Source organism: Aquarana catesbeiana, linkage group LG01 (assembly GCF_042186555.1).
Source record: "Aquarana catesbeiana isolate 2022-GZ linkage group LG01, ASM4218655v1, whole genome shotgun sequence".
Classification (NCBI taxonomy): domain Eukaryota; kingdom Metazoa; phylum Chordata; class Amphibia; order Anura; family Ranidae; genus Aquarana; species Aquarana catesbeiana.
The window spans coordinates 563,817,403-563,840,712 of NC_133324.1; the positions used below are offsets into that span (position 1 = coordinate 563,817,403).

At 43.0% G+C, this 23,310-nt stretch overlaps 1 protein-coding gene across 1 annotated transcript in view; it reads left to right on the plus strand.

The window, feature by feature from the left end:
• The window catches only part of PCSK4 (proprotein convertase subtilisin/kexin type 4), a 208,281-nt gene that overhangs the window by 126,368 nt on the left and 58,603 nt on the right, over positions 1 to 23,310 (plus strand). Inside the window, exons 8-10 of the mRNA XM_073596734.1 lie at positions 14,311 to 14,523; positions 19,200 to 19,300; positions 19,381 to 19,484. Coding sequence (XP_073452835.1) covers positions 14,311 to 14,523; positions 19,200 to 19,300; positions 19,381 to 19,484 — 418 coding nt within the window. The remainder of the gene's footprint in view (positions 1 to 14,310; positions 14,524 to 19,199; positions 19,301 to 19,380; positions 19,485 to 23,310) is intronic.

A 23,310-nucleotide genomic window follows, 5' to 3' on the forward strand; every position in this document is an offset into this window, starting at 1 on the left:
TAGAGACTGATGTGAATGTACAATGTATATGTAAAACGCTGCGTAAATTGATGGCGCTATATATGTACCTGAAATAAATAAATAAATGTTGGTTTGTTAAAAAACCCTTTTCTAACGCACATGTGAATGTGCACAGAGTACAAAATTTTCTACTCAACAATGTGTGGCTTCTTCTTTCAATGCTCAATATCAGTTTTTTGAGTAAGTTGGTTTTTACAGTGACAATGGGGGTTATTTACTAAAGGCAAATCCACTTTGCACTACAAGTGCAGTTTCAGTGCACTTTCAAGTGCACTTTTGCAGTGCACTTGTAGTGCAAAGTGGATTTTCCTTTAGTAAATACCCACAGTGCTTTATAATTTGCAACAATCAGGCCATTTTCGAAAATTCATGGTGCTGAAAATTATGAATATTTTAAACAAAAAAAACAAGGTGTGTGTTTAGCAGACTCACAACATAATAGTTGGCTGAAGAGGAGATTGTCACCTCATGTATCAAAGAAATTACGTTTGCACTATTGAAGAAAATGGCCAAAAAGAAAAGCCCATTGGATAACCTAGGAAACAGCTAAAAGAAACAAACACAAGCAGGAAATCAAAGGAAATATTTATTTATTTAAAATTTATTTAAAAAATGTTTCTTAACCACTTGCCGACCGCCTCACGCATATATACGTGAGCAGAGCGGCACGGGCAGGCAAAATCACGTACCTGGTACGTGATTGCCTTCCCGCGGGCGGGGGGTCCGATCGGACCCCCCCCCCCCGGTGCCAGCGGCGGTCGGCATTTGTCTAGGAGCGATCAGAGATGAGGGGGAGGCCATCCGATCGTGGCCCCCCCCTCGCGATCGCTCCCAGCCAATGAGAAACATCCCCTGCCTCTGTATAGTACACAGAGGCAGAGGATGTGATGTCATCTCTCCTCGGCTGGCCAGTTTCCGTTCCAGCACCGAGGAGAGAAGACATGTAAGTGCACCAACACACACACAACACAGTAGAACATGCCAGGCACACTAAACACCCCCGATCCCCCCCCAATCACCCCCCCCCCCTGTCACAAACTGACACCAAGCAGGTTTTTTTGTTTTGTTTTGTTTTTTTCCTGATTACTGCATAGTGTCAGTTTGTGACAGTTAGCAGTGGTAGGACAGTTAGTATTAGCCCCCTGTAGGTCTAGGGTACCCCCCTAACCCCCCCTAATAAAGTTTTAACCCCTTGATCACCCCCTGTCACCAGTGTCGCTAAGCGATCATTTTTCTGATCGCTGTATTAGTGTCGCTGGTGACGCTAGTTAGTGAGGTAAATATTTAGGTTCGCCGTCAGCGTTTTATAGCGACAGGGACCCCCATATACTATCTAATAAATGTTTTAACCCCTTGATTGCCCCCTAGTTAACCCTTTCACCACTGATCACCGTATAACTGTTACGGGTGACGCTGGTTAGTTTGTTTATTTTTTATAGTGTCAGGGCACCCGCCGTTTATTACCGAATAAAGGTTTAGCCCCCTGATCGCCCGGCGGTGATATGCGTCGCCCCAGGCAGCGTCAGATTAGCGCCAGTACCGCGAACACCCACGCACGCACCGTACACGCACCGTACACCTCCCTTAGTGGTATAGTATCTGAACGCATCAATATCTGATCCGATCAGATCTATACTAGCGTCCCCAGCAGTTTAGGGTTCCCAAAAACGCAGTGTTAGCGGGATCAGCCCAGATACCTGCTAGCACCTGCGTTTTGCCCCTCCGCCCAGCCCACCCAAGTGCAGTATCGATCGATCACTGTCACTTACAAAACACTAAACGCATAACTGCAGCGTTCGCAGAGTCAGGCCTGATCCCTGCGATCGCTAACAGTTTTTTTGGTAGCATTTTGGTGAACTGGCAAGCACCAGCCCCAAGCAGCGTCAGATTAGCGCCAGTACCACTAACACCCACGCACGCACCGTACACCTCCCTTAGTGGTATAGTATCTGATCGGATCAATATCTGATCCGATCAGATCTATACTAGCGTCCCCAGCAGTTTAGGGTTCCCAAAAACGCAGTGTTAGTGGGATCAGCCCAGATACCTGCTAGCACCTGCGTTTTGCCCCTCCGCCCGGCCCAGCCCAGCCCACCCAAGTGCAGTATCGATCGATCACTGTCACTTTTTTTTGTAGCGTTTTGGTGAACTGGCAAGCGCCAGCGGCCTAGTACACCCCGGTCGTAGTCACACCAGCACTGCAGTAACACTTGGTGACGTGGCGAGTCCCATAAGTGCAGTTCAAGCTGGTGAGGTGGCAAGCACAAGTAGTGTCCCGCTGCCACCAAGAAGACAAATACAGGCCCGTCGTGCCCATAATGCCCTTCCTGCTGCATTCGCCAATCCTAATTGGGAACCCACCACTTCTGCAGCGCCCGTATTTCCCCCATTCACATCCCCAACCAAATGCAGTCGGCTGCATGAGAGGCATTTATATGTCCTCCCGAGTACCCCTACCCAACGAACCCCCCCAAAAAAGATGTGTCTGCAGCAAACGCGGATATAGACGTGACACCCGCTATTATTGTCCCTCCTGTCCTGATAATCCTGGTCTTTGCATTGGTGAATGTTTTGAACGCTACCATTCACTAGTTGAGTATTAGCGTAGGGTACAGCATTGCACAGACTAGGCACACTTTCACAGGGTCTCCCAAGATGCCATCACATTTTGAGAGACCCGAACCTGGAACCGGTTACAGTTATAAAAGTTACAGTTACAAAAAAAAAGTGTAAAAAAAAAAAAAAAAACACAAACAAAAATAAAAAAAAATAGTTGTCGTTTTATTGTTCTCTCTCTCTCTATTCTCTCTCTGGTGTTCTGCTCTTTTTTACTGTATTCTATTCTGCAATGTTTTATTGTTATTATGTTTTATCATGTTTGCTTTTCAGGTATGCAATTTTTTATACTTTACCGTTTACTGTGCTTTATTGTTAACCATTTTTTTGTCTTCAGGTACGCCATTCACGACTTTGAGTGGTTATACCAGAATGATGCCTGCAGGTTTAGGTATCATCTTGGTATCATTCTTTTCAGCCAGCGGTCGGCTTTCATGTAAAAGCAATCCTAGCGGCTAATTAGCCTCTAGACTGCTTTTACAAGCAGTGGGAGGGAATGCCCCCCCCCCCCACCGTCTTCTGTGTTTTTCTCTGGCTCTCCTGTCTCAACAGGGAACCTGAGAATGCAGCCGGTGATTCAGCCAGCTGACCATAGAGCTGATCAGAGACCAGAGTGGCTCCAAACATCTCTATGGCCTAAGAAACCGGAAGCTACGAGCATTTTAGGACTTAGATTTCGCCGGATGTAAACAGCGCCATTGGGAAATTGGGAAAGCATTTTATCACACCGATCTTGGTGTGGTCAGATGCTTTGAGGGCAGAGGAGAAATCTAGGGTCTAATAGACCCCAATTTTTTCAAAAAAGAGTACCTGTCACTACCTATTGCTATCATAGGGGATATTTACATTCCCTGAGATAACAATAAAAATGATTTTAAAAAAAATATGAAAGGAACAGTTTAAAAATAAGATAAAAAAGCAAAAAAATAATAAAGAAAAAAAAAAAAAAAAAAAAAAAAAAGCACCCCTGTCCCCCCTGCTCTCGCGCTAAGGCGAACGCAAGCGTCGGTCTGGCGTCAAATGTAAACAGCAATTGCACCATGCATGTGAGGTATCACCGCGAAGGTCAGATCGAGGGCAGTAATTTTAGCAGTAGACCTCCTCTGTAAATATAAAGTGGTAACCTGTAAAGGCTTTTAAAGGCTTTTAAAAATGTATTAATTTTGTTGCCACTGCACGTTTGTGCGCAATTGTAAAGCATGTCATGTTTGGTATCCATGTACTCGGCCTAAGATCATCTTTTTTATTTCATCAAACATTTGGGCAATATAGTGTGTTTTAGTGCATTAAAATTTAAAAAAGTGTGTTTTTTCCACAAAAAATGCGTTTGAAAAATCGCTGCGCAATTACTGTGTGAAAAAAAAAAATGAAACACCCACCATTTTAATCTGTAGGGCATTTGCTTTAAAATAATATATAATGTTTGGGGGTTCAAAGTAATTTTCTTGCAAAAAAAAATAATTTTTTCATGTAATCAAAAAGTGTCAGAAAGGGCTTTGTCTTCAAGTGGTTAGAAGAGTGGGTGATGTGTGACGTAAGCTTCTAAATGTTGTGCATAAAATGCCAGGACAGTTCAAACCCCCCCAAATGACCCCATTTTGGAAAGTAGACACCCCAAGCTATTTGCTGAGAGGCATGTCGAGTCCATGGAATATTTTATATTGTGACACAAGTTGCGGGAAAGAGACAAATTTTTTTTTTTTTTTTTTTTTTTTTGCACAAAGTTGTCACTAAATGTTATATTGCTCAAACATGCCATGGGGATTTGTGAAATTACACCCCAAAATAAATTCTGTTGCTTCTCCTGAGTACGGGGATACCACATGTGTGGGACTTTTTGGGAGCCTAGCCGCGTACGGGACCCCGAAAACCAAGAACCGCCTTCAGGCTTTCTAAGGCCGTAAATTTTTGATTTCACTCTTCACTGCCTATCACAGTTTCGGAGGCCATGGAATGCCCAGGTGGCACAAAACCCCCCCAAAATGACCCCATTTTGGAAAGTAGACACCCCAAGCTATTTGCTGAGAGGTATAGTGAGTATTTTGCAGACCTCACTTTTTGTCACAAGGTTTTGAAAATTGAAAAAAGAAAAAAAAAAAATTTTTTTTCTGGTCTTTCTTCATTTTCAAAAACAAATGAGAGCTGCAAAATACTCACCATGCCTCTCAGCAAATAGCTTGGGGTGTCTACTTTCCAAAATGGGGTCATTTGGGGGGGGGGTTGTGCCATCTTGGCATTTTATGGCCTTCAAAACTGTGATAGGTAGTGAGGAGTGAAATCAAAAATGTATGCCCTTAGAAATCCTGAAGGTGGTGCTGGGTTTTCGGGGCCCCGTACGCGGCTAGGCTCCCAAAAAGTGCCACACATGTGGTATCCCCGTACTCAGGAGAAGCAGCTGAATGTATTTTGGGGTGCAATTCCACATATGCCCATGGCCTATGTGAGCAATATATCATTTAGTGACAACTTTTTGTAAATTTTTTTTTTTTTTTTTGTCATTATTCAATCACTTGGGACAAAAAAAATAAATATTCAATGGGCTCAACATGCCTCTCAGCAATTTCCTTGGGGTGTCTACTTTCCAAAATGGGGTCATTTGGGGGGGTTTTGTACTGCCCTGCCATTTTAGCACCTCAAGAAATGACATAGGCAGTCATAAACTAAAAGCTGTGTAAATTCCAGAAAATGTACCCTAGTTTGTAGACGCTATAACTTTTGCGCAAACCATTAAATATACGCTTATTGACATTGTTTTTACCAAAGACATGTGGCCGAATACATTTTGGCCTAAATGTATGACTAAAATTTAGTTTATTGGATTTTTTTTATAACAAAAAGTAGAAAATATCATTTTTTTTCAAAATTTTCAGTCTTTTTCCGTTTATAGCGCAAAAAATAAAAACGGCAGAGGTGATCAAATACCATCAAAAGAAAGCTCTATTTGTGGGAAGAAAAGGACGCAAATTTCGTTTGGGTACAGCATTGCATGACCGCGCAATTAGCAGTTAAAGCGACGCAGTGCCGAATTGTAAAAAGTGCTCTGGTCAGGAAGGGGGTAAATCCTTCCGGGGCTGAAGTGGTTAAACATTTTTGGGCATATCAATGGCCCCTCTACCCTCAAAGTACTCCATATATTTTAGACGAACCTCGTGGGCACTTTGGGGGGCAAGCCAGGACGGCCAGCTTCAAGCACCGTCAGGGTTTGGTCTTGAAATCTGGCCTCACGCCCAACTGAGGCCACATAGTTTATAGAATTTCTCCTTAAAAAAGTTGTGGAGAAAGCAGCATGCAAGGATTATATGGTTAAGTTTATATTCCGCCATGTTGATTGGCTTAAGGAATAGGCGGAACTGGCTGGCCATTATCCCAAAAGCATTCTCCACCACTCTTCTAGCTCTGGCCAGCCAGTAGTTAAAAACCCTCTTGTCCGGGGTGAGGGTCCTCATCAGGAAAGGCCGCATCAGGTGATCACCCAGCCCAAACACTTCATCAGCGACAAAGACGAATGGTAGACCAGCCACGTTGTCTTTCGGAGGTGGCAATCCCAAGCCACCACTTTGGAGCTGTCCGTAGAACTCGGTCTGGGCGATGACTCCACCATCCAACATCCGGCCATTCTTCCCCACATCCACACAGAGAAACTCGTATGTCGCCGACACCACCGCCAACATCACAATACTATTAAACCCCTTATAGTTGTAATAGTATGACTCCGAGTTGGGGGTGGGACTATGTGGACGTGTTTCCCATCAGACATGTACATTCGTTTTCGTCCAAATGCATTTTTGTCCAAATTTTGTGTATTTTTGTTATCGCTTTAACAAACGATAATGAACGTGCAGAATCCGAAAACCAAAAGATCCGACATAAACAAATGCTTTATTAAAGTTTTCATTGCAACAACAGTTCGATATAAATAGGAGATTCAACATGACGCTGACAATAGCGATCTGTGTCCATCAAACCTGTGGTCGAATGTGGCTAACCTTAGCTCTATTAGTCCAAGATTATTCGACATAGAGAGAAAAGATTCGACATGAAGATTCTACGAAGCAGTCGCCGAGAGTGGACATTTATGGTCAAATGCTCCGCCTCCACCCATAAGGCTATAGAAGAATTCTAATGTTGGTTGACTAGTAGTAATAATTAATATTATAATTACTAGTGTCATACAACATTAGGATTTTACTATAGCTTGTAGGCAGAACATTCGACCGGAAATGTATGATTGCGGCGTCGTACAGTTTAGCTGCTCCGTCTAATCTTCTTAGAACATGCGATAGACACCATAAGCCTTCAATGACAGATTCGACCTTAATTATTTTGGATTTTCGGACTAATGCATTTTTTTTAACAAAACAAAATAAATAAAAACGAATTTCGGGAGTAACTAAAGAAATTTATTTTTCGGACGAAAACGAAATTCCGAAACGAAATATTTCAGTGTGCACATGTCTACTAAACCCCTTATAGTTGTAATAGTATGACCTCGAGTTGGGGGGTGGGACTATGTGGATATGTTTCCCATCGATTGCCCCTCCGCAGTTGGGAAAGTCCCACCACTGGGCAAATTGGGAAGCCACAGTCTGCCATTCCTGTGGCGTTTAAGGGAACTGGAATGAAACAAGAAAAGAAAAATAGTATTTTTGCGCATAACATTGCAAGCAGATTAGACACAAACATTCTTGGCCAACATCAGTATAACATTTATTTGAAGAAGTATTTAAAGACAAAAATGTAAGGTCCACTTATCAGATTTCTCACCCCCTCTGATGGCCCATTGTAAAAATTTTAGGGGGGGGGGGGGGGGTTTTGGACAGGTAACCCTCTCCACTTCGTTGAGAGCTTAATGCATACATAATGTGTGTTACTTTGGCCAGCCCCTCCTTACTTTACACTATTGGCAGCCCACTGGACAGGTAATAAGTGTCATAATCCAAAAATATGAATACACACTGTACAAATTGAAGCACATTTTTACATTCTGCAATTACCTATCAAGATAATAGAACAACAATTTTAAACAGTACCATTTGAAAGTATTCAGGCAAGCCCTTTCTCTACATGCTTTGGTGAATTCATCCATAAATATGACCACAAAAGAGGTAGGTATAGTGTGTATGGGTTTGGCAAAGTCAGCAGATAGAGGATTTGTATCAGTTGACTTAGCGGTTGGGGGGAGGGAGGGTTCCAATTGAGTTTGGGACCCCAGAAAAAAGCCTCTGGCACTCTGCTTGAACTTAAGGACACAAATAACATTTGTACACATTTTAGGGGTTGTTTAGGGTAAAGCAGTACAATAGAGCTGATAAAATACATTAAGTGACTAGGCTAGGTGTGTATGGGCCCAGGATAGCATGCTGGGGAAGTTAGTGAAGGCAAATATGCATGAAGGACAAAAAAGGAACTTTAAAAACTTCCAGCATGCATGAGGATAGAGTACATTCACAGCATATTACAATCATGGTAATTGGGGAATGATGAAAGAAATACAGTACATTAGCAAACATTAAATACATATAATGTGATGTTAAAGGAGAAATCTTACCTTAATAATAGTCATTCTGCAGGACCTGGATGATGGCAGAACAGGTCTCTGGAATAATGATCCCCAGAGCCTGGTGGGAGATGCCTGTCGAGAACTTGATGTCCTGCAAACTTCTCCCCGTCGCCAAGTACTGCAAGGTGGCGATTAGGCTCTGTTCAGGAGTGATGGCTTGCCGCATGCAGGTGTCCTGCTTCGTAATATAAGGGGACAGCAAAGCCAACAGACTGTGAAAAACAGGGTCCGTCTTCCGGAGATAATTCCTGAAATCATCAGGATTATTCTCACGGCTCTCCCGCAACAAAGGCATGTGAGAGAATTTGTCACGGAGCAACCAATTCTTCGTACACGAACTCCTCCCCACCCTGTTCATGGACTGGGCTTGGGTCAAAGTAAGAACCCCAACACCAAGCCCCTGCACAGCATGAACTCTACGATGAGTATGTACTCGCAACATGGCTAGAAAATGGTCGGCTGGTCAGAACGAACTAACAGAACGCACTGAAAATCAGAAAGGCCTGAAGAGCGAGCTTAAAATCAGAAACGAGCGGACAAGAACGCACTGGAAATCAAATACATAATATAAAAATACGCACTGAAATCCAGATGCCAACTGACTACACGCACTGAAAACCAGATACGAACCCACAAGCACAAACTGAAGAGCAGTAACGATCTGAAAAGCGTGAGGCTGAAAAGTGCGAATCGTCTCTCACCAAACTTCTACTAACATGAGATTAGCAGAAGGAGCCCAAAGGGTGGCGCACTTGGTGTTGAACTTCCCTTTTATAGTGCCGTCGTAGGTGTTGTACGTCAGCACGTTCTTGACATTCAGAATTTCCGACAACATTTGTGTGACCGTGTGTATGCAAGACAAGTTTGTGCCAACATCCGTCGGAAATAAATCCAGGATTTCGTTGTCGGAATGTCCGATCGTGTGTACGCGGCATTAGAGTTACAGAGGAGATCTAGTGCTAGAATTATTGCTCTCGCTCTAATCTAACGATCGCGGATCGTTTCCGCTGCTGCTGATCTCTCCTGGAAGCGGCAGGAAATGGGGGGGGCACATCTCCCACTGCCCATAAAAGTGTTCCCATGGTGAATCCCCCACTGGGACCACTTTTAGGTGAAAGAGGATTGCCCACTGTGTAAAAATATACTGTGGTTATGGCAGCTAGCTGCTGCCATAACCACAGTACATGTCAAAGTAGCAACGTATATTCACGGTGGGCGGTCCGGAAGTGGTTAAAATCCTTGTAATGTACATAGATCACCCAGAGGGGAAGGTTGTCTGTGTATGTCTTGAGGCTTCATCTGTACTATTACTAATGCCTTTCTGACATTGCCTCCTCCCTATGGGTAGCCTCTGGATGCCCAAATGTCTTTCGTCTCTGGGTGGGCACGGAAGAAGGCACGAATAAGCCCCTTAGCATAGACATTCAGTTCGGGCTCCCAGGAATTATCTTTAGGACCATATCCTTTTCACTTAATCGGGTACTAAAGCTGGTTCCTCCAATTCAGAATATCTTCCACTTCATTTTCCTCATCTCCTTTTATAAGCACAGGTTCAGGTGGCCCAGAAAGGTGTCAGGCACTGCGGGCTTCGAAAAAAAAGACACTTCCAGCGCTCAGTGCTCCTCATCAGAGGGATGGCCAAACCAGTGACCCATCACATACATGGTCCAATGCCCCGTGGATGCAGCCCTCCTCAAATAGGGGTATCCAGTGTGGAACTACAAAAACAAAAAAGGAAAGGCGCAAACCCCTGGTGCATAACCCAAGTAAAAAGGTATTAAAATAAAGAAAACCAAATTGTAGGCCCCTCACAAATCCAATTTTGTAAAAATTGTTGCGGACATTGAAACTGTTCTGGTACAAGGGGAAAAGGGTAGCGGTTCTTTACCGTAATCTTATTAAGTTCCCGGTAGTCTACGCATGGCCGCAGGGCGTGGTCCTTCTTCTCCACAAGGAACATTTCTGCTCCCGCTGGAGACGTGCACGGACAGATGAAACCCTTTTTCACGTTTTTTCATCCACGTACTCCTTCAAGGCTTCCAGTTCTCGCTCTAATAGTGGGGAGCTTCTCCCGAAAGGAATCTCGGCTCCTGGAAGAACTTCAATCGGGCAATCATATGGTCAGTGTGAAGGAAGGGTATCATCTCCCCACTTGCTGAACACATCGATATTCATGGTAAGGCTCAGGCACTGCCTGACAGGTCTCATTGTCGGAGTCAATGCACAGCAAAATGATTTGGCGATTCTGGTAGGCAATGCTCCTGGCAGTAGGTTGAATGGAACCTGATATCTCCTGAAATCCGATCGATCTGTGTATTGTGTGCCTGCAGCCAAGGCAGGCCCAGGATAACAGGAAACAGAGGATGCAATGGCATCAAGACTCAACAGTTCTTTATGCTTAGTAGGGATAACAGGCAAAGGGAGGTGTCTCCTGAGGTACTAGTCCTGATTTAATTCAGGAACCGTCTGACAGATATACCGAAAGTCCTTGGGTCTTTGACTGCAGTGGGATGCGTTGCTGTGTTTCAAAGATTAGGTCAATAAAACAACTGTATGCCCTGGAATCGATAATTGTGATGACTGGGGTAGTTCTTCCTGGAAGCTGAAACAAGATTGGGAGAGCAAGATGAGTTGCACTGGCAGATAATGGTGGCCGGTTAGCAGGAGAAATAGACAAACATTTACGCAGCTTCGCAGGGCACACGTGTACATAGTAGCCGGCTTCTCCACAATATAAGCAGAGGTTGTGCTGCCGACGACATTGGCGTTTCTCAGGTGACAGAAGGACGCATCAACCCAAGTTGCATGGGCTGTGGAATGTTGGATAAAGGAAGAACAGGGCTGGCAAAAGCCGAACCGACGGGAGCAGCGTTACCGGGAGCAGTATGAGCAGGGGCTGGAATTCTGGACAACATCCAGGGTGGGATGACTGAGTAGACTTCTCCAGCCTGCCGGTCAATCTGAATGGCCAAAAAAATCTGAGTGTCTAGGGTATTTGGTACTCCGACCCGGGCTTACTCATCTTTTAAAGTTTCAGAGAGGCCTAGGTGTCGTGGGGAACAGTTTCATTGTGTGTCTGCGCTCCAGCATCTGTAGTCCGTAACGTAGTCCTTGACTGCTCTGCGGCCTTGCTGGAGCGCATGAATTGCAACCTCTGCTGTAGAAGTCCACTGCACTCATACAGCTGGGCCATAGCAGTAAAGAATGATGTCATGGTATGCAGTTGTGCATTATTCTCCTCGAACAGCCGGTGCATCAAGGTTTGAGGTTCCCCTTGAAGTAACGAGATGATGAACCCCAACTTAGTGGATTCCAGGGAGAAAGTCCGTGGTTGCACGTAGAAGTATAGCTGACAAGCGTTACGGAACGCTTTAAATTTACTTTGATCCCCTGAGAATCTCTCTGGAGTAGGAAGCCTGTGTTTAGGAGGCAGCACCATTACAGTGGGTGCAGTAGCTGTCTCTAAATGTGCTGCAGCAGAGGATCAGGTAGAAGCTGAGGCAAGACTCATAAATGTATTCAAAGATTGCACACACTCCTCCAGCTGGACTCATACCTCCTGCAAGGGCTTAATAGTTTAGGTGAGGGCTGGGAGGTGTTGGCAAATCTCATCCATGGGAGAAGTCCCTCCTGCAGGCTCAAACATGGCTGTCTGATGCTGTCACATACCTTGTGGTAGAGCCTGACATGTAGAGGGAGGCCTCTCGTACAGCCCTGGCTCTTAGACCACTGATGTTGCGACAGTGGCTGCAAGAGCGTGGCGAGGTATAGGTGCCTGTGAGATGTCCATCAGCCGCGGCAGTTGGCAGCAGGTGCATCACCAGAGACGGGTCAGATCGCTGGAACAGCAAGTGGCAGCAGAGACCGCAGACCCCGGATTGGACAGGCAGCTGGCAGGTGCAGGACCAGCAGGAACCAGGTAGCATGCAGAGCAGTACGGGTGAATAACTGGATGCAAGGTCAGACGAGCCAGATCAGCAACAGACGGTCAGATACAGGCATATACAGCAGGCAGAGAATGGTCAGGAAACACGCACAAGTCAGCAACATAGAATCGGGCAGATGAGCAGAAGGCAGAGCAAATCCAGAGACAGGCCAAGGTCAGGGCATGTAGCGTTCAAGCAAGGGCAGGGCAAGCCAGGTCAATAACAGAAGTCAGCACAGGAACAGATACAGGAGCATGGGTAATAGCTGTAGATCAGACAGAACTGGCTAATAGAACTCCAGTTTAAATAGTCTCATTGGCACCAACATTAGCGCCGGGCGAGTGCGTTTGCGAACAGTTATAAACAGGCAACTAAATATCTGCGCCTGCACAACTGTGTATGTGTTGAGGCTTCATCTGTACTATGACTAGTGCCTTTCTGACACCTGCCCTGCACCTGCGTCTAAAATTTTGCAAATAAGTAATTTTTCTTCTTGGCTGATGGGCGCTGAGTGGGCTGCGCTGATAATCAGGACACTGATGATCAGTGCCCCGATTATCTGTGTAAACAATGTGTTGACAGCCCTGCTGGTTATCAGCACTCCTTTCCGAAGGACACTGGTCATGGAGTGCGCCCGATGCACGCTGCAGGGGGCGGGGTTCTGGGAGGACGCCTATGACTGCCCTCCTAGAACTATAGCACTGCGCTGTAGCTATAGCACGGTACTAAAGTGGTTAAATATAAACTTTTCGATACAAAATAATATAATCTAAAAATGTTATTTTTGTGTTTTATAATTGCTAATTAACATTGCCTTACGTTTCTTGGTACCATCAAATTCCCAGATTGGGTTGTAAATTTCTTTTGCATGTATTGATTGGGATTAAAGTACCTTTTATCACCTGTACCCATACCCCTCTGGTAATTAACTTGATTTAATAAATCACTTTTTTGTAGTTAGGATTTAATATATATATATTAATTATTAATATATGGAGAGTGCATGTATGATGCCTCCTAGAGTGATATTTTTTTCTTTTCACATATTTTGAATGTTTTTGTGGATTACCTCAACATGGCTGTGTAGCGGTATTTTTAATATTAAATGTGTACCTAAATTTATAATGTGTTGTAAATTTTTGGTGGAACCTTGTGGAGTTGTAAGCCTTGTTGTAGCGACTTGCACTAGTTTTATTTTCTAAGTTATGACATTTGACTTGTAACATCTTTGTATAATATGTATATGGTTGGTAGTTTAGAAATATATGTGAATCTGAGAAGAAATGCATGTTAGTTCGCAAAACTAGACTTCTTTTTATTTATTTTTATTTATTTCTTGTGTGTTTAATGCTGGTTCTGAATTTTAAATTGATATAATAAAACCTACAATTTAACTTTCAGTGGTCCTTGGGTAATGAGAAGTTTTGTCCTTGCATCTTTTGGGCATGCCAGCTATACTGTTGTCAGTTTGTTTTTGATGGATTTTCGCATTTGTCCTAAAGCAAAATGCATTAAAATACAACTAAATGCTCTTTTATGACAGTCCAAGCAAATACCAAGTCAAATTATTATGTGATGTACAAGTTTCAAAGTAAAGAAAAAAAAAAAAACAACTTTACCTTTCCTGACTGAGCCAAGTCCTCCTTCACGTGTGTCTCACAAACTTTCCCTCACAGACACTGCCACTCACGGTGGGAGGGTTTCAGCAACAGAGGCAGTGCTGTCAAATGCAAAAAGCAGTGGGCAGAGCTAGGTATGGCCAGGTGCTTAGTGATGTGCTCCAGGCTTGTGAATCGGCCATGATCATGCTGACAGGCACACCCCCGAAACATTTTTCCATCTCACTGTAGTGCATGCATGCAAAGTGCCTACATGGCAGCAGCAACACTGCTCTGAATTCTGGAGCAGTGCTGCATCATTCCACACCATCACAGTGAGCTGAATGAGGAGGACTTCACCCGCACTTAAAAGTAAGTGTTGCAGTATTTTTTTATTTTTGTGAGGCCATAGTTCTATTTTGAGTGGAAAAACCTTGACAATGCTTGCAAATCATGTGCCTCATTTCAAACCTAATTCCAGTGGGTACAGCTTCTTTATGTTGAACCTTTTAACTGTATGTCACTTTGCACCATAAAGCTGCCTTGTTTTCTTCATCACTTGCCTTCTCTGTGTTTTTTTTTGTTTTAGGGACGTGGTGGACTTGGTTCCATTTTTGTTTGGGCATCTGGAAATGGTGGCCTGCATTATGACAACTGTAATTGTGATGGCTACAGCAATAGTATATACACACTATCTGTCATCAGCACCACGGAGAATGGAGAGATTCCATGGTATAGCGAGGCTTGCTCATCCATACTCACTACTACATTTAGCAGTGGCAAAAAGAAAGACAGGCAGATTGTAAGTATCTGTCATGATACTTGCATTCCTCACAGCCACCACTCTAATGCACCCACTCCACTACCCTCTCCACCGATGCATTTCACAGAGATGTTCATCATTCGGAATAGAAATTACACAACTCCTCAACCTTTCAGGTCTCAGAGCCAAAAGTCAGGAGGGCATAGCCAGATGTGGGTCTGACCCCATCCTAATGATAGCAGTGTTTTTGTGTTTTTTGGATTGGCTGCAGCTTAGTGCTCACCTCTATAAACTCAGCATTAGGAAAAAGGGTAGGCGTTTTTTTTAACCGTGTATAGAGATAATGTGAAAACTTCAAAGATGCTTGGGAAATGCTTTTGTTTGAAAGCTTATTTTTCCATATAGTTCATGATAGTGAAATTTATATCCACCGGATCCCTAATATATCAAGTGGCTGCTGTAGCCATAATGCAAAGTTTTGAAACAGTTTAAAGATAAGTTCACCTTTTGCACTATGTTACATTACTCCTAGTATTTAAGGAATAACATGGTGCAAATGCTTCCCCTCACACCACCCTTTCCTTTGTAACAGCGTGGGGTTCATTTACACCACAGCCATTGTCACATTTAAAATCGCCCACACAGCCGCATCATTTGTTCACAGGAATCTGAATGAATGATCTACAAGCCCTGTTTGCCAATGCTGCAGATGGACTTCAGTTCTCAATAGATTACGGGTATGGTAATCATTGCCCTCTTAGTCCATTGGATCCTCTCAGAGGGGAGAGAGCTAGAGGATGTCACCAACAACAGCAATTATCTCCTGCATATAAGTGTGATAGCCCAGTAGGGGGGTATAAATAAATTAAAATGCATATATAATCTCTTGAAGCCTTGTTGCCCTCTAGGACTGGGGATGTCCTATGGCCACTAAAAAACAAAACAAAAGGGTGCATAGGCCTAGTGCATTATCCCACAAGATTTAATATAACTTTGATAAAAAGAACTACTCACAAGCAAATGGGTTAAAAGCACTCATTAAGCCACTCTTCCGTGGCTTAATACTTCCAGACTAAACTGTCACCAGAGCAGAGGGGGGACCTTACTGGAATCCCTGCAGGCTGATGCATTTCAAAGGGATTTTTTTTCCCCTCAGAGCCTGACATTGCAACCACGATCCACTGATTGCGGGTACAGTGCTCTGCAGGCTCCTGGTATAAAAAGAAATGCACATTTTGTTTTTGTTTTTCCTACAAAAAAAGTCTGTTTATTTATTTTTTATTTTTTTTTATACAGGTGAACCTAGCCTCTATAGTAAACAGGTTAATTATACAGTGGGGACGGAAAGTATTCAGACCCCCTTAAATTTTTCAGTCTTTGTTATATTGCAGCCATTTGCTAAAATAATTTCAGTTCATTTTTTTTCCTCATTAATGTACACACAGCACCCCATATTGACAGAAAAACACAGAATTGTTGACATTTTTGCAGATTTATTAAAAAAGAAAAAGTAAAATATCACATGGTCCTAAGTATTCAGACCCTTTGCTGTGACACTCATATATTTAACTCAGGTACTGTCCATTTCTTCTGAACATCCTTGAGATGGTTCTACACCTTCATTTGAGTCCAGCTGTGTTTGATTATACTGATTGGACTTGATTAGGAAACCACACACCTGTCTATATAAGACCTTACACCTCACAGTGCATCTCAGAGCAAATGAGAATCATGAGGTCAAAGGAACTGCCTGAAGAGTTCAGAGACAGAATTGTGGCAAGGCACAGATCTGGCCAAGGTTACGAAAAAATTTCTGCTGCATTTAAGGTTCCTAAGAGCACAGTGGCCTCCATAATCCTCAAATGGAAGATGTTTGGGATGACCAGAACCCTTCCTAGAGGTGGCCGCCTGGCCAAACTGAGCTATCAGGGGAGAAGAGCCTTGGTGGGAGAGGTAAAGAAGAACCCAAAGATCACTGTGGCTAAGCTCCATAGATACAGTTCGGAGATGGGAGAAAGTTGTAGAAAGTCAACCATCACTGCAGCCCTCCACCAGTCGAGACTTTTTTGACAGAGTGGCCCAATGGAAGCCTCTCCTCAGTGCAAGACACATGAAATCCCGCATGGGGATATCCTGGATGAAAACCTTCTTCAGAGTGCTCAGGAGCTCAGACTGGGCCGAAGGTTTACCTTCCAACAAGACAATGACCCTAAGCACGCAGCTAAAAGAATGAAGGAGTGGCTTCACAAAAACTCCGTGACTGTTCTTGAATGGCCTAGCCAGAGCCCTGACTTAAACCCAATTGAGCATCTCTGGAGAGACCTAAAAATGGCTGTCCACCAACGTTTACCATCCAACCTGACAGAACTGGAGAGGATCTGCAAGGAGGAATGGCAGAGGATCCCCAAATCCAGGTGTGAAAAACTTGTTGCATCTTTCCAAAAAAGACTCATGGCTGTATTAGATCAAAGGGGTGCTTCTACTAAATACTGAGCAAAGGGTCTGAATACTTAGGACCATGTGATATTTCAGTTTTTTTTAATTAATCTTCAAAAATGTCAACAATTCTGTGTTTTTCTGTCAATATGGGGTGCTGTGTGTACATTAATGAGGAAAAAAAATGAGCCTAAATGATTTTAGCAAATGGCTGCAATATAACAAAGAGTAAAAAAATTTAAGGGGGTCTGAATACTTTCCGTCCCCACTGTATATGTGAACAGATACAGTAAGTAGAAACATTATGAGATTATGTGAACATACAGTGCATCCGGAAAGTATTCACAGTGCTTCACTTTTTCCACATTTTGTTACGTTATAGCCTTATTCCAAAATTGATTAAATTCATTATTTTCCTAAAAAGTCTACAAATACCCCATAATGAAAATTGCAGCCTCAAGTCTTTTTGAGTATGATGCTACAAGTTTGGCACACCTATTTTTGGGCAGTTTCTCCCATTCTTCTTTGCAGGACCTCTCAAGCTCCATCAGGTTGAATGGGGAGCATCAGTGCACAGCCATTTTCAGATCATCCAAGAAATGTTCAATCGGGTTCAAGTCTGGGCTCTGGCTGGGCCACTGAGCCCAGGTTCACACTGAGCTGCGGGAATGAAGCCGTGTGAGTTCAGCTGAACTTGCACGATTTCACTCTCGCACGTCAGTCCCGATTTCACAGACATTTGTGCGGGTTTCTGCAAAAAGGTCAATGGAAAGTGCACCCTGAAATCGCAAAAGGTAGTACAGAAGCTACTTTTTGAAATTGGTGTGGCACCGCAAATACAGCGTCGCACCGATTAGGATGGTGCCATTGCCGCCGATTTGACATGTCAAATCGCATATCAAAAGGCACCAGTGTGATCCAGGGCTTAAGGACATTCACAGAGTTGTCCCGTAGCCACTACTTTATATTGGCTGTGTGCTTAGGGTCGTTGTCCTGTTGGAAGATGAACCTTTGCCCCAGTCTGAGGTCAAGAGTGCTCTGGAGCAGGTTTACATCAATTATGTCTCTGTACATTGCTGCATTCATCTTTCCCTTGATCCCGACTAGTCTCCCAGTTCTTGCCGCTGAAAAACAACCCCACAGCATGATGCTGCCACTAACATGCTTCACTGTAGGGGATGGTATTGGCCAGGTGATGAGCGGTGCCTGGTTTCCTCCAGACATGATGCTTGCCATTCAGGCCAAACACTTCAATCTTTGTTTCATCAAACCAGAGAATTTTGTTTCTCATGGTCTGAGAGTCCTTCAGGTGCCTTGTGGCAAACTCCAGGCGGGCTGTCATGTGCCTTTTACAGGGAAGTGGCTTCCGTCTGGCCACTCTACCACACAGGCCTTATTGTTGGAGTGCTGCAGAGATGATTGTTGTTCTGGAAGGTTCTCCTCTCTCCACAGAGAAACCCTGGAGTGCTGTCAGAGTGACCATCGGGTTCTTGGTCACCTCCCTGACTGAGGCCCTTCTCCCCCAATTGCTCAGTTTGCCCGGGCGACCTGCTCTAGGAAGAGTCCTGGTGGTTCCAAACGTCTTCCATTTATGGATGATGGCGACCACTGTGCTCATTGGGACCTTCGATGCTGCAGAAATTTTTCTGTACCCTTCCCCAGATCTGGGCCTCGATATAATCCTGTCTTGGAGGTCTTTACAGGCAATTCCTTGGACTTCATGGCTTGGTTTGTGCTCTGACAAGCACTGTTAATTGTGGGACCTTATATAGACAGGTGTGTGCCTTTCCAAATCATGTCCAATCAACTGAATTTACGAAAGGTGGACTCCAATCAAGTTGTAGAAACATCTCAAGGATGATCGGTGGAAACAGGATGCACCTGATCTCAATTTTGAGTGTCATGGCAAAGGCTGTGAATATTTATGTACATGTGATTTTTTTTTTTTTTTTTTTTTTCTTCTGTTTTTTACTTTTAATAAATTTGCAATGTTTTAAACAAACTTATTTCACGTTGTCATTATGGGGTATTGCTTGTAGAATTTTGAGGAAACAAATTAATTTAATCACTTTTGTAATAAGGCTGTAACATAACAAAATGTGGAAAAAATGAAGCGCTGTGAAAACTTTCCAGATGCACTGTATGTTTAAACCAAGGTGGCATAGCATGGAGCAGTAATTTCTCCTACACCAAGTGTAATTTTGTTATCTACAATGGCAGTTTATGTAGGAAACAAAGTAGCAGTCTTATCAAGATTGACTCTTCCCAATTTTTTTTAGACCACCACTGACCTGCGCCAGCGGTGCACTGAACACCATACAGGAACATCAGCATCTGCACCTTTGGCTGCTGGGATAATTGCCCTTGCACTGGAAGCTAAGTAAGAACTACAGTCAAAAATTGTGAAAATAATGACTTAGGAGAAATCCTACATATGATTTATTTGTGATTCTTGCACAGTCCTGCCCTCTCTTGGAGGGATGTCCAGCATATTGTGATGAGATCATCAAGTCCTGCAAATCTGGTTGCCGATGACTGGGAGATAAATGGAGTTGGGAGAAAAGGTAAGAAAAAGAATCCTGTCTCAATGCGTTGGAATCTTTTCATTATCTTTTTAATTAAAGCACACTCATAGTGAACATTTACCAAGAAACTAGTGTGACTTAAAGAAAAGGTGCCTAAGGGCCTTAGGCAATTGTTCTGGCAGACCCCACTCCTCTTTCATCTTGTGAGGGTCAAGGAATGTGCATGAGTAAGTAGCATTACGAGATATTGTGGTTTGCCGAAATGCTTAACTTGCTCTCTATAATTTGGGATCTTCGTGTCTTGCACAAATGGGTTCAGGGGTTCCAAGGGGGTGCCTTTTCCAAAGGAGTAATAATTATGCATACACCTCACTATATGAGGTGTTTTTAATGTTACATTTATAACAGCAGGCACAGATTGGGCATTGCCATGTTTCAATATACTAAAGTGTTCATTTGTACCACAACTTATATTTGTGAAGCCAGCCTTAACTCACTATCCATAACACAATTCTTTCCTATGGGGTCCCATACTGATGGTGGCCTCCATAACTACGACTGTCCTATAGGAAAGAATTTGGTTGTGGCATGCATGCCTACTTGAGGAGGACCCAGCAGGACCTTTTTTGGATTGAAGGCTGTGGCTTTGTGTAAATGCACAGTGAATATCACCAAATCGGTGCTAAGAGCAAGAGCATTTTCTCCGAGGGCCTGAGAATTGTACATACACCTCGCATGAGGTATTTTTATATTGACGTTACATTTATAATCACAACAGGCATGCTCTAAAGGTAGCTATCACAAAATTAACTCATATATATTCCTGGCCATCCTTTGGGTAAGCAAATTGGTGTGTATTGGTCGTGCTATTGAGGCCACTTTTATTTCCAGGTAAACTGCACAAAAGGCACACCCCTTTCTAGATTACCTGCTCCTGCATTTCCCCTCTCCTTCATGATGTAGAGAGGTTATAGTGCAAGAAATTGAATTTAAAAGGCAAAAAATCACACTCAAACCTCACTCATCCATATGAAACCAGCCAGCTAGTCCCATCTTCATAAGTGAAATGACAGGGGGACAAGCAAGCGCTGTAGTAAGAACTGTCACTATACTGATAAACTAAACTTGAGATTACAATAGAGCTTTAATGTATAGGTGAAACCCAGCTGAAATGTATAATTTTTTTGTCCCCTAGTTTTCCAACCCAGATGATTAAAACTCCAAGTAGCTGTCTCAGCACACATTGGGTTACATACGCAGGCAGTTTGTCCTGTCAGCATCAAATCTTCGCTTATTCCGGTGCTCAGGATGTACAGGTGCAGTGTCCAGTATCTCTGTCAGAAATCTGTCAATATCCTATGACTGGCTGAAAAATGCAGCAGCTTGGACACTACAAAGCTGTACTCGCATTTAGGACTGTATGCATTCAGGGACGTATGACATGAATGCAGATTTCCTGTATTTGGGATATACTGTTGTAACCATCAGGGAACCTGTCCTGAAAAATGCCATGTAGCCATTGCTGGAGTGTAGGCTTATAGGCTTATAGACTGAAAGTGGCTGCCAAGAGTGGATCAGCAGCACTGAAATGCAAAAAAAAAAACCAGGCAATCGTTCAATACACAGCATCTTCAGCTTGTTCAGTTAAGCTTTAAAAAGTTAAAGATAAAAGCTGATTAGTTGCCATGCAGAGTTGCTCCAGATTCTGGATAGATTCAGTTATGGGTCATCGAGATATGAGGTGCTTTTATATTAATGTTACATTTACACTACAGTGAAAAGTTTTAGGAAGGTGTGAAAAAATGCTGTAAATTTTAAGATTGCCTTCAGAAATAGAATTGTTAATAGTTTATAGTTTATTTTTTTCAATTAACAAAATTGGAAGTTTATGAACAGGAGAGAAATCCAAATCAAATCCATATTTGGTGTGACCACCCTTTGCCTTCAAAACAGCTTCAATTCTTCTAGGTACACTTGCACACAGATTTTGAAGGAACTTGGCAGGTAAGTTGTTCCAAACATCTTGGAGCACTAAGCACATATCTTCTGTGGATGTAGGCTGCCTCAAATCCTTCTGTCTCTTCATGTAATCCCATACAGACTCAATAATTTTGAGATCAGTGCTCTGTGAGGGCCAAACCATCACTTCCAGGACTCCTTGTTCTTTTTTACGCTGAAGATAGTTCTTACCATGGTCACATGAAACTGGCTTCCACAACCTCACCTTAGTAGCAGAGTTTAGCTGTACCTCACCCAGTTTTAAGTTCCTACACTGCTGTTTCAGTTAATGATTGTATTTCAACCTACATATGAAATTGATGATCATTAGCACATGGTTAGTATAATTGAATAATCTTACAAAATCCTTGACTTTGTGCAAGCGTACAAAGTGTAAGAATTTATGCTGGTTTGAAGCCAAGGGGTAGTCACACCATATATTGATTTGATTTAGATTTTTGTTCTGTTCGCTCACTTTTCATTTTGTAAATGAATAAAAATAAACAATTTAAAAAATATTTTTGAAAGCATTCTTACTTTACAGCATTTTTTCACACCTGCCTAAAACTTTTGCACAGTACTGTATAATAATAGCATTAGCTAACTGAAGTGACTATCAGTAATCAAAATAAATCCACCTACATAAACTGTACCTGTTTATCTGCAGCTCTCTCTTCCACAGCCTTCCAAAGTAAACAGTTTAGATGGTATTTCTTAGGTTCAGATGGGGATCTAATGTCATGCACAGAGCTGAGTGTAATCTGAGACCTGTGTGGGGAAAATGGACACATCACCCTCTACTCAGTCTCGTAAGAGAAACTTGGACCTCTGAACATCTGATGCTGTCAATCGCCTGATGTGTCCTAGAGGATTAGACCAATATAAGTGCAGCGCTAATAAACGATCGCCGAATAAACTAAGATTAGGTAGTGGTCATGTGACAAACATATAATAAACCTGTGAAGAGAGTTGATCATATAAATCAAATATATAATGAAACCTGTGAAGGGACATAATCAAATGAGTCCACAATACAAATAAGTTGTGTATATAAAGTGAGCGTGAAGTCCACAGAAAAAATAAATCAAACGTGTGAATGAGTCCAGACACCTAAAATGAATTATTATGGCATCAAAAGATGAAAATCGGTATGAAGAAAGGTTGCAAGTAGATTATCCACCACCAATTCGAAGAAGGCTTACAGGAGGGCTTGGATTCAAAAGGACGTATGCTTGATGAGTCAACAAAGCTTGTGGTGAAGTACACCAAGAAATGAGGGTATCCGTGTAGGTGACCTCTGCCTGGGATTTAGGTATTCCTATGGTCCTTCCTATGGCTCTCCAGGACGGTGACCCACAGGATAGTCAATCAAGGAGTGGGGTGGATAAACTCTCCCATGTAATGTGGTTAGGAAGAAGAATAAAGGGCCACATAGTGCAATTCCATTGAGTAAAGGGGTATTTATTGAATAAAAAAGGAACTCTCACATTTGTGAAGATATAAAAGCGGGGTCAGATGATGTCTGGTTAGACGAAACGCGTTGGATGGGCTCCGCTGATGCTATTGCTTTAATGCGCTTTTATATCTTCACAAATGTGAGAGTTCCTTTTTTTTATTCAATAAATACCCCTTTACTCAATGGAATTACACTGTGGCCCTTTATTTTTCTTCCTAACCACATTACATGGAAGAGTTTATCCACCCCACTCCTTGTTTACTACCCTGCGGGTCTCAGTCCTTGAGAGCCATCTGAAGGACCAATTCCTGATTCCAAGCCAGAGGTCACCTGCACGGATACCCTAATTTCTTGGTGTACTTCACCACAAGCTTTGTTGACTCATCAAGCATCCTTTTGGGTCCAAGCCCT